Genomic DNA, 12213 nt, shown 5'->3' with positions numbered 1-12213 from the left:
GTGGGGGTTGGAAGAGTATAAATGATACCCTCCCAAACAGGAGATTTCTTCTCATGTTTTTTCTATGAAATAATGATACTAGGGAGCTTCAAATTTGAATGTTTTCTTTCCCAAAACTTAAACAATTTAAAGTAATCCATACACCTGCGTTTACAAATTGCAAGAAGTACTGAAGGGCTTAAAATGAAAAGCACACCGCCAGGCTCCTCCTCTCTCCTTGTGTCACTCATCGGGCAATCACCTTATAAAATAATATTTTGGGGGCACTTGGGTGGCTTAGTAGGTGAAGCGTTCTACACTTGATTTCAGCTCAGCTCATGATCTCCTCAAGGAGATAGAGCCCTGTGTCAGGCTCTGCATTGGGTGTGGAGAAGAGTCTCTCTCTCCCTCTGCTCATCCCCCATTTGTGCTGTCTCAAAAAATAAATGAATAAAATAAAATTTTTACTGAGGCAAAATTTACATACAGGGAAACGCACAGTTAAAAGTCTTCAGATAATTTGGTGTTGATTAATTGGTATAGTTGTGTAACTACCACCATACTCAAGATCCAGATCATTTTTTATCAACCCTAGAAAATCCTCTCATGCCTCTTCCTGTCAAAATTTATTCACCATAGGGACTCTTAGCATGACCACTGGTTAGAGTGATTGTTATCGAAATTTCTTTTACTGTTGTTTCAAAGAAAAAAAAGGTGAAATAGTTATGAGTGAGGTTATATTTTAGGTCCACTAGAGGGAGTCATGAAGTCCAGTTTACCAGTGTTTTTCTTTGATCTCTTATGCTTTTAATGTCATATCTAGGAAATTGTTGCCCCAACCAGGGTTACTATGACTTACTCATGTGCTTTCTTCTAAGAGTTTTATGATTTTAGTTCATACATTTAGGCCTTGAACCATTCTAAGCTAAATTTTGTGTCCAACTGTATCCTCGTGCGTGTGCCATTTGTTGAGAAGACTGTTCTCTTCCCCATTGAATTATCTTGGTACCCTTCTGGGAAGTCAGTTGACCATGAATGTAAAGGTTTAATTTTGGACTCTTAATTCTCTTTCAACATCCATTTTACAGCGGTACCACACTGTCTCCGTCACAGTAGCTTTGTAGAGCGTGTTGACACTGGGACATGTAAGTTCTCCAGCGTCGTGCTTCTTCCACATTGCTTAGCTCTTCTATGCCTTTGTATTTCCAAATGAATTTTATTTCTGTTTGTTTTTTGAATTTTTTTTTATTTTTGAGAGACAGAGACAGCACAAGCAGGGGAGGGTCAGAGAGAGAAGGAGACACAGAATCGGAAACAGGCTCCAGGCTCTGAGCTAGCAGTCAGCACAGAGCCCGATGCGGGGCTCAAACCCATGAACTGTGAGATCATGACCTGAGCCGAAGCTGGACACTCAACTGACTGAGCCACACAGGTGCCCCTGTATTTTCAAATGAATTTTTGATCAGCTTGTCAATTTCAAAGAGAAGAGGAAAGAGAAGAGAAGAAAAGAAAAAAGAAAAGACAAGAAAAGAAACCATCTGTGGTTTTAGTAGGGATTACAAGGAGTCTTAGATCAATTGGTAGAAATGAGTCCTTCTAATCCACTCAGATGTGATTGTCTCTCCATTTGTTTAGATCTACTTTAATTTCTTCCAGGAAAGTTTTGTAGTTTTCAGAGTATGAGTTTCACACTTTTGCTAAATTTATTCCTAAATATTTAGTTCTTTTTGATACTGTTATAAATGGAACTGCTTGCTTAATTTGATTTCAGATGTTCATTGCTAATGTATGGAAATACAGTTGATTACAGTTGATTTTTGTATGTTGATCTCATATCCTGCAAAATTGCTGCACTCACTTATTGGTTGTAGTCCAACCAATTTTTTTTTAATGTGGATTCCTTAGGATTTTTTATATACAAGATTACGTTGTCTGAGAATCAAGATAGTTGTATTTCTGCCTTTTCAGCCTGGATGCCTTCCGCTCTGTTTCTGGCCAGAGCCTCCAGTGCGATGTTGAAAAGAGGTGGTAAGACTGGTCCTCCTTGTGTTGCTGACAATCTCAGGAGGAAAGCACTCAGCCATTTGGTTAGCAGAGACTTTCAATTTTTATAAAGTGCGTACTATCAATTTTTTTCCTTTACAGTTAATGCTTTTTATATTCTAAGAAGTTTTTGCCTATATTTGTTCTGTACCCTAATCCCATCTGGGAAACAGTTTCCCATGCCAACGAGCAATACTTTGATACCAGCTGACTGTCTTACAGTTCAACTCAATTTTAACACTCTCCCCGGAAATAGCATCAGATTCCAAAGACTAAGGGCTCTGGTCCCATAAGACTGCCTTCCAGTTGAGATGCCAATCTTAAACCCAAGTTACCTACCTATGTGTCTGACTGGCCCCAGGAGCTACAGGTTAGAGGTTCCCATGACCCCTCCTTGGGTGATTAATTTGCTAGAGCAGTTCACAGAACTCAAGAAACACATTTACTTACTAGATTACCAGTTTATTACAAACAGTATTAAAAGATATGAATCAATAGTCAGATGAAGAGATACATAGGGTGAAATCCTGAACAAAGGAGTTTCTGTCCTCCTGGAAGTTGGGTCTGGCATAGTAGCGTGTGGAAGCATTCTTGTTTTCCAATCTTGAAGCTCTAAGAATCCCGTCCTTTTGAGTTTTTATAGAAGCTTCATTATGCAGGCATGATTGATTAAATCGTTGGCCATTGGTGATTGATGTAACCTCCTTCCCCTGAAGTTAGGGGTTTGAACTGAAAGTTCCAACCCTCTAATCATGTGGTTAGTTCTCCTAATAATCAGCCCCCATCCTTGGGTTCTTCCCCCAAGTTACCTCAGTAACAAAAGAGACCTCTTTATCACTGTAATCACAGGAAATTCCAAGGGTTTTAGGAGCTCTGTGTCAGAGATTTGGATGAAAACCAAATATAATTTATTAAATATAATATAATATATAAATTATTGTATACTTTCATTTAATTTATATATTATATTATCTAACATAATATGATATAAATATAAATATAATTTATTATGCTGTCACAGTCTACCTCAAGATTACGGAGATTTTCTCCTTTGTTTTCTGTAGCGTTTTGTAGTTTATCTTACAAGTTTAGGTTCACAATCCATTTCAGATTAATTTTTGTGTAGTTGTCAATTTCTTCCTCTGTGTCTATCAGTGTCACTTCATGTGTTTTGAAGCTCTGTTATTAGGTGCATACATATTTAAGATAGTTATGTCTTCCTGACGAGTTGCTGCTTTATCATTATGAAATATTCCATTCTATCTCTAGTAATATTCTTTGTCTTGAAGTCTACTTTCCTGATATTAAAATAGTCATAGCAGCCTTCTTACGCTTACTGTTAGCATGGTATATATTTCCCCACACTTTTATTTTTGGTTGCACTTTATTTTATATTTAAAGTACATCTTTTATAGGTAGCATATAGTTGAGGATTGCTTTTGTCTAATGTCTTACATTCTTTGCCATTTAATTGAAGTGTATATTTTATTTACATTTAATGCAATTATTGGTTTGGTTGAGTTTAGGTCTACCATCTTGTTGTTTATCTTGCTTTTTCTTTTAGCCATCATTCCTTTAATCCTTTTATCTTGCCTTCTTTTGGATTAATTGAATGTTTTCCAGATTTCATTTTATTTTCCCCTATTGGCTTTTTAGTTAGTCCTATTTTCGTTATATATTAGAGGGATTTTTAATGTTAGTAATTTTTTAACATTTATTTATTACTGATAAATAGAGATAGACAGAGCATGAGCATGGGAGGGGCAGAAAGAGGAGGAGACACAGAATCTGAAGAAGACTCCAGGCTCTGAGCTGTTAGCACAGAACCCAATGCAGGGCTTGAACTCATAAACCATGAGATCATGACCTGAGCCCCAATCGGATGCCCAACTGACTGAGCCACCTAGGTGCCCTAAGGTTAGTATTATATATCTGTAACTTATCAAATCCTATTTAAAATTATTTTGGGGGCACCTGGGTGGCTTAGTCTGTTAAGTGTCTGACTCTTGATTTCAGCTCAGGTCATAATCTTACAGTTTGTGAGTTCAAGCCTTGTGTCTGATTCTGCACTGAGGGTGTGGAGCCTGCTTGGGATTCTGTCTCCCTCTCTCTGCTCTTCCCCTGCTCATTCTCTCTCTCTCTCTCTCTCTCTCTCTCTCTCTCTCTCTCTGTCTCTGTCTCTCTCAAGATAAATAAAAATAAACTTAAAAAATTGTATTGTACCTCTGTTCACGTAATACTTCACATCTAGCACATCTCATTTCACACCTTATACCCATGTCAGTTCATAATTCACACTTCACAAAAGTAACAACCTCAAAACAGAATAATTTCATTTATATACTCTTCTACCCTATCCTATATGCCTTTGTTGTTATATCTTTTATTTCTACATACTTTATAAGGCCCATATTACAGTGCTATTATTTGCTTTAAATAGTTTTTATTTTTATAATTTTTAATGTTTATTTATTTTGAGAGAGAGAGATCACATGCATGTGAACAGGGGAGGTGCAGAGAGAGAGAGAGAGAGAGAGAGAGAGAGAGAGAAAAGAAGAGAGAGAGAAAAGAAGAGAGAGAGAATCCCTGGCAAGTTTTGCTCCATCAGATTGAGCCCTGAAGCTGGGCTCAATCTGCAACCCCTGGGATCATGACCTGAGCCAAAATCAAGAGTCAGACACTTAACTGACTGAGCCACTCAGGCATCTCTGAACAGTTTTGAAAGTAAATAGGGGAATAAAAAAGTCTTGTATGTTTACAAAGTAATTTGCCATTTCTAGTGTTCTGTATGCTTTACTGAGATTCAGGTTTCCATCTGGTATCATTTTTCTTTAGCCCAAAGAACACCCTTCAGTATTACTTGTGCTACGAGTCTAATGACAAATAATTTTAGCTTTCATTTATCTGAAAATATCTTTATTTCATCTCATTTTTGGAGGATATTTTCACTGAATATGGAATTGAGTGTTGACAGCATTTTTCTTCAACATTTTAGAGACGTCATTCCATTATTTCTCACCTCCATTATTTCTAGTGAGACATCCGTGAAAAATCTTATGTTTGTACACCATGTGGATATGTCTCTTTCCCTTCTCTGGCTGCTTTCAACATTTTCTTTCTATCTTTAGCTTCTGGAAATTTAATTATGAGCAACTGTATTCATTCTCCTTGCTAGATGCTGAGCTTCTTGAACCTTTAAGTTTTGTTTTTGTTTTTGCTTTTGTTTTTGTTTTCTTTGCTTGTTTGTTTTTGTTTGACTAAACTTGGGGAATTTTTGGTCATTGTTTTATTAATATTGTTCTGCTCCTCACTGTCTCCTTTTAGGACTTCAATAGTACGTATTGTTAGACCACTTGATATTATCTTTGAGTTCACTGAGACTTTTTTTTCCCCTTTACATTTTATCTCTGTTTTTTTATCTGGAAAGTTTCTATTGCTCCATTTTAAGATGTGCTTACCTCCATTCTGCCGTATCGAATTTATTGTTAGCTTATTCAGATGTACTTTTCAGTCCTAACATTTCTGTCAAGTTCCCTTTCTCTGCTGAAATTTCTTTTAATTCTTTGAATCTCTTATAACAGTTGTTTTAAAGTCCTTGTCTACTAATTTCGACATCTGGTTCATCTTGGGATCTACTTTTACTGAATGGAGCTTTTCTTCCATAACTGTTAGTCACATTTTATAGTTTCCTTGTATGTCTAGTTTCTTTTTTAATTGTATACCCAACATTTTCTGTGATATGTTGTAGAAACTCTGGATTCTGTTATGGTTCTTTACAGAGTGTTTCTTTTTTGTTCTATCAAACAGGCTAATTAGTGGTCAAGTGGTCAGTTACCTTGAATTTAAGGTTGTTTTCTTTTCTTAGGATAACACTTTGGCAGGGTGAATGTGTTTCAGTTTTCCCCTTTGTCTTATGGTAAATTCTTTGTCTTGGGACACAGCCTTCTAAAGTAGGATCCTTCTGTGGGTTTAATGGGAAGCCCAGTGTTTATCAAGTTTCCCTGACTCAGGAGGATTCCAAATCCAAACCATCTCCCCTGCAGTGGGTGACAGCTGGAATCTCTGTTCAATTTTTCCGGTCTTCTAGCTGCTGCTTTCCAGAAGGATTCTCAGAATTTAGGGCCAGCTAAGGGCTTGAGGGAAGTTTATACACAAATGTGGTGACTCCCCATTCTGTGGCCCCTTTTTTAACCCCTGGCTTTTCCCCCTTCAATTTCCCCTTCTCTGGCTACGGGAAGCCCTAACACGTCAAGCCGGCCCAGACTTTCTATCTCGGTTCTAGATGCTCCTCTTGTGCAGACTACAGAGTGACTCTGGGGAAAATGACTAAGAATATAGATCTTACCCATGCAATTCCCTTCTTTCAAGGGTTGAATTCTCTGCTCTTTATGCCTGTTTTGGGTTAGTTTCTAGTGCCTTCAAATAGCTTTTAAAGATATTTTGTCCAAGGTTTGTCATTATTATCTACAGTAGTGGTAGTCCTATACAGTGTGGTTGTTTATTATTGAACACACGACTTCACAGCAATTGTGTTTAATCATTTCTACTACAAGGACTTCTGAGATTATCTCCACACTGTAAATACTATGCTTATAGTTATGTTTCTGAATGTCTTATCTTCAGAATGATCCTGTGGATTTATGTTGTATTAGATAAAATGTAGTGGATATTTCTTTTGCCTCCTCACACCAAATGGTTACATTACTATTTTTTGTTATTTTAACTGATACCTATGCAACTGGACATATTCTTAGGGGAGCCTAGTTGGCTCAGTTGGTTGAATATCTGACTCTTGATTCCAGCTTAGGTCATGATCCCACAGTTGTGGGACTAAATTCCATGTTGGGCTCCATGCCAAGTATGGAACCTCCTTAAGATTTTCTCTCTCCCTGCTGCTGTCCCTTTCCCCTGCTCATGTGCACTCTCTCCCTCTTAAAAAACAAAAGGAAAGGAAGGAAGGAAGAGAGAGAAAGAACCTTCTTAAACTTACATTTCTCATTTCATCATCTCTGGCTAGCATCTTGATTTTCCATGTAAAAAATAAAAATATTAGCACTCTTAACCTTTCTTCCCCCTCTCTCTTCTTCTTATTTTTTGCCTTCTCACCCCCCTCAACTTCTGTGAATTGGGCCTTTATTTTTGCATTGCTAAGCACAATGTCATTTCATTTCTATCATAGAAACACAATCATGGCTTCTCTGACTTGCTTATGGCTTGATTCAACATTTATTAATGTAACAAATAATCATTGTGGACCTACCATGAGCCAGTCCCTGTCCTTGGAGCTGGGGAAAGAACAGTGAATACAATCGTTTAAAAAACAACAACAACAACAAAACCCTGCCCTAGTAGAACATGCTTTCTAGTCAGGGGGACAGAAAATAAAAAGATGAAGAAGTAGAACATTTAGTATGCTAGTTGTGCTTAGGAGAAAAATTAAGCTATATGGTGTGTGTGTGTTTTATACTTTAGATAGAAAGGTGATATTTGAGTGAATTCCTGAAGAGAGCAAGCATGAGGATATCTGGGGAAGCAGAGTTGTAGACAGTAAGCCATGTACATCATAAAGAGCAAATATTATTTGTTTTGGAGCTAAGACTATGATTACGTTCCTTTTCCGTGATTCCAGTGACCTTGCTCTGGTGCTACTCACAGAAGAATGCTCAAAAGAATTTGCCCTTACACTTGACTAATTGCTCATGGTCACGTCATGTTTTCATCTACATTATATTTAGATCGTGCTTTTCTGGTGTATTTATCCCCAACCCCCCGCTGCTTCCATTTCCTTATTCTTCATGAAAGAAAAACATTTTTTATTCATTATATTACTTGTATCTTCTAGGTCATTTTCTCCACGACTCAGAATTTATCCCATTCTTCTTTCAAGTCTGCTGACTTCTATTCAAATCGGCCTTGATTTCACAATATTTTGTTTTGACTTTATGGTGTTAGTTTTAGTTATGCTGTTATTTTTCTTAGAGTTTATGGTGTTAATTTTGGTTTTGCTGTTAATGTTTCCTAGAGTTTGTTATCTTTCCTTTTTCTTTTCTTCTCTTTTCTCTTCTTTTCTCTCCCTCTCTCTCTCTCTCTCTGCCTTGCATTCTGTGATTTTTCACATTCTGTGATTATAAAGCCTGATCAGATTCTCCAGTGGAGGGTGAGGCCACAGGATTACTCCTCCGACTTTCTCCACGCGCGGCTGCCCGGGGCTGGCTGAGTCCCTTACGAGAGGCCACAGCTTTCAGCAGGCGGCCCTGCTCACAAAGCCCTCTGGTTCCGGACGGCGCCCAGATTCCCAGTCTTACTGGAGGAAGGGCACTGCTCCTCCTCTGTGGTTTACCTACACCCTGCCCACCCCTTTGTAATAATCTCTTTATTAAACCCTCCTGGACTGATCCTGTTCGAGTGTGCTTTTGTTCCCAGGTCCCGGGCTCTCTGCGTGATGCAAAGAAAACATAAATCATATACGCCTCACCCACTCTATGGCCAGAGAATCTTAGCTTTTAAAGCACACACTTTTCCATCTGACTTCATTTATTTATTTATTCGGTACCGAACTAAAACTTTCAGCTCCTAATCCTCTCTTAGCGCTCTGGTTCGCTACTTGTCAGGGAGTCCTGGTGTCTCCTTATAATTTCACCATACTTTTTGGTCATGGGGGCCTTTAGAGAGCAGGCTTCCCATTCGAAATGTTGTAGCTAGCACTGAACTGGATGGAATTATCCAGGCACACCCTTGAGTGTGGGTCTTGGAAACGTTGTGGCTTACAATGTAGGCGCCCCCTCTGGGCGGCGATGTCTTTTTCCCGACCACTGACCCTGCAGGCCTGGTCTCAAGTTGTGTCTCTTTCAGCTCCAAGGACCTCAGGAATCATTTGTGGGCACATGTGCCCCCTCCTCCAGACTGGCGTCCCTAATGGCAGCGCCTGTGTCCTTGTTAAGTTTGCATCGCCAGCAGCCGGCCCAGAGGCCGCCTGCGGCAGGAGGGAAGCCGTCCTTCGGAGCCATAACACCACAGCCCAGCTGGGCATCTTCTCTGCCCCCGTCCGGTTCTGCTCCACAAATAAATGACTGGGGGCTCCGAGACCGCTATGCAGGGTATTCATCTCAGTCTCTAGACCCCCGTGTAAAAGAAATGAAGCTTCCCTTTATTTCCTTTAAACCAAAATAAATTGAATTCTGAATTCCCACATGACTGGCTTGGAGGGAAATTTGATCCTATTCATCCTGGGGAGTGGGAATAAAATGTCTTCCCTCCCAAGGTCGCACAAAGATCTAGGAGGTTTCTTCGGTGCCTGGACCATGTGGGAAGAGACCCATCTCCGTCTCTCAGTCACCCCAGTAGCCTCATTTCCAAGCTCCCTTGAAGGCATGGGGCTGCGCTGCCCGGATCATGAACTTGGCCCTGGGATCACAGCCAGTGCTGGGGGCCTGGGGTCCAGCGTCCAGCCTCTCAGGGCACACTGGGCTTGTACCTCCCAATGAGTGGTGCTCCGTCCTCTGCGCATGGCACCTGCTGACGCAGTCCCTCCCTAGATGGGCAGCTTGTGTTCTCTCTCTGTGCTTCTGGGTCCCCACAGATGTAGCCTTTCCCCTCTTGCCACTCAAGGAGCTCAGGCTTCCGGAAAACAAAAGCCAGGAAGGTTACTTCCCTTTAAGAAACTTCTGGCTATTCTTTAGGACAAAGTGTAAGTTCATTTCTCAGTGGATTTCCCCACCCTTTGCCTGGGCTGGGGATGGGCCGGGACGCTCTGGCCAGTCTGTTGTTCAATGTTTTGGACCCGCTCCCACAGCCAGGCATTTGTGCTGGTGTGTTTGCCACACCCCCTGGTGCAAAAGCTTAGACTCCTGTCTCCCAGCCTAGTTGTAAGTGGCGACTGAGTGGTTGCTGATGAATGTTCATTCCTCTCCTTTCCTTTCTCGCTCATGATATTAATTTTCCCCCCTCCTGCATAGCAGATCCTCTGGGAGGTTTCTGTCCATGGCTCCCATGTCTGGCGAGTAGCAAGGGCTCCTCAGTGTTTGTGGGCTTAAACCCACTTCCTCACCTGGGTGTCAGCTCTCAGTCCTCACCATTTTTAGGCTGCCATTTTGTCCTGGGCAGAGTGAGGAAAGATCTTCCTCCCCCTCAGGGTGCTGGATCTTGTCGCTGTGTTGGGTGGTGTCAGGGCTGGACCCACTCTTCCTTCTGCAGAAGACTCGTCCTGGGCTCCCGAGAGTCATCTCCCTCACTGCCCTGCCTCCTTGAGCGTTGTCGCATGAGTTTCTTAGTCTCCTCTGAGCTGCTGAGGGGCCAAATCTGCTAACTTAGAAATGAAGAGGATTCTGAGCTTCTGGATTCAATGAAATAGCCAATGGCTTTTTCATCACTTTTTTTGGGACAAAATAAGTATTAAATAGCAATAAATAAATATTATTATATTTAATAAGCATGTAATCAAAATATTATAGTGACAAATAATAATAGCAATAAATAATTAAAGGTAGTATAATCCATTATGGAGCATTTGAACACCACAGGTAGATATGTTTGTGGGCAGGCTGTGTATTTTCTGTCTATCCAGTAGCTTCACTTGGATGTCAAGTACACAACAGCCTGAGCCACCCTGAAGCCTGTCTCATCTCCAGGCTTGCCCAGCTCAGGACTCTATTATTGCAGCTACGCATTCTTTTTGGGATCCACTCTTTCTCACCCACACTTCTAAATCCATTAGCACCGTTTGTTGGTCCTTTCTTCAAAATCTACTCAAATCCAAGCACTTTTCACAGCTCCGCCATTCCTGTTCCAAACCACAGCTCTTGCCTGGATTACCACAGAGCCCCACTGCCCTGTCCCCTTATGGCCCAGACTCCCTATGGTCTGTTCTCTGAAAGCAGCCAGGGATGTGCGTTTCTGGCAGATGGGAGGTGCAGGGCTCGGTTTTCCTTCTGCCACAAACAAGAAGATCAGTCAAAATATATGAAACATACATTTACAGACATGAAACATGCATTTACTAATACTAACTCATACTAAATTTGTACGTATGCACAGCTCTATGAACTTTCTGTTCTCCTTCACTGGCCTGCTATCTACTCCTCCAGCAGAAAAATATTTCAATTATTGAAACTACATGATACATGTCAGTATCTGGGTAAGTTTCACCCCATTACCCTTCTTCTGCAAATTATTCTTGGCTGAATCAGGTATTTCTTTTCCCAGGTGAATTTCATAAGGATTTTAGTGGAATTGTGTTGTATTTGTAGAGTTATCTGACAATTAATCGATTTCTTTCAATACTAAAACTACTCATCCAAAAATAAAGAAAATCGCATACAGCCTTGATTGTTATAGCTATATAATAGATCTTGAACTTGGGTAGACAGATTCTTCCCATGCTTTTCTTCTTTTTTGAGTTGTTTTAACTATTCTAGTTTTTTTACCTTTCCATATAAATTTTAGAGTATGTTTGTATCTCCGAGTTTCAGACCTCAGTCAAGTTTTATTTTTTTTTGCCATATAATTCCAGCACACTTCTATTGACTATATTCCTAGACTTTAATTTTGTTTATTGTTAACTGTGAATAGAACTATTTGCCATCATATTTTAATTGAATATTGTTATTGCTTTTTATGTATTTATTTTATAACTGGCCACTTCGCAAAATTAAAAGTTCTCTTTGAGTTGATTCTGATTTCTCCTGAGACTTATCCTTTGACCCATGGAATATTTAGAAATTGGTTGTTTAGTTTTCCTATCATCCTTCCGTTATTGGTTTCTAGTTTGATCCCACTGTCATCAAGGAACTCACCCTGTATGATTTCAATTCTTTTAAATTTATTAAAGTTTGTTTCATGGCCCAGGATATGGTCTACTTGGTATGTATTCCATGGACACTTGAAAAGAATATGTATTCTGCTGTTGTTGGATGGAATATTCCATAAATGTTTAGATTCTGTTGGTTGATGGTATTGTTGCCTGTATCCTTGGTGATTTCCTTTTTAGTTTTTTTTTTTAATTTAATTTTTTTGAGAAAGACAGAGACAGTGAGAGTAAAGGAGGGGCGGAGAGAGGGGGAGAGAGAGAATCCCAAGTGGGCTCCACCGTAGAGCAGAGCCAGATGCAGGGCTTGAACTCATGAAACCGTGAGATCATGACCTGAGCTAAACCAAGAGTTGGATGCTCATCTGACTGAGCTACCCAGGCACCCC

The 12213-nt window shown here is 40.1% G+C and overlaps 1 protein-coding gene across 1 annotated transcript in view; it reads left to right on the top strand.

The window, feature by feature from the left end:
- Window positions 1-12213, top strand: part of LOC115280323 — a 214548-nt gene that overhangs the window by 137036 nt on the left and 65299 nt on the right. Inside the window, exons 8-9 of the mRNA XM_029925145.1 lie at window positions 1068-1124; window positions 1948-2066. Of these exons, the coding sequence (XP_029781005.1) occupies window positions 1068-1124; window positions 1948-2066 (176 nt within the window). The remainder of the gene's footprint in view (window positions 1-1067; window positions 1125-1947; window positions 2067-12213) is intronic.

This window comes from Suricata suricatta, chromosome 16 (genome assembly GCF_006229205.1).
Source record: "Suricata suricatta isolate VVHF042 chromosome 16, meerkat_22Aug2017_6uvM2_HiC, whole genome shotgun sequence".
In the NCBI taxonomy this organism is placed as follows: Eukaryota; Metazoa; Chordata; class Mammalia; order Carnivora; family Herpestidae; genus Suricata; species Suricata suricatta.
The sequence above is the reverse complement of the archived record's forward strand: the minus strand, read 5'-3'. Positions and strand labels throughout refer to the sequence as shown.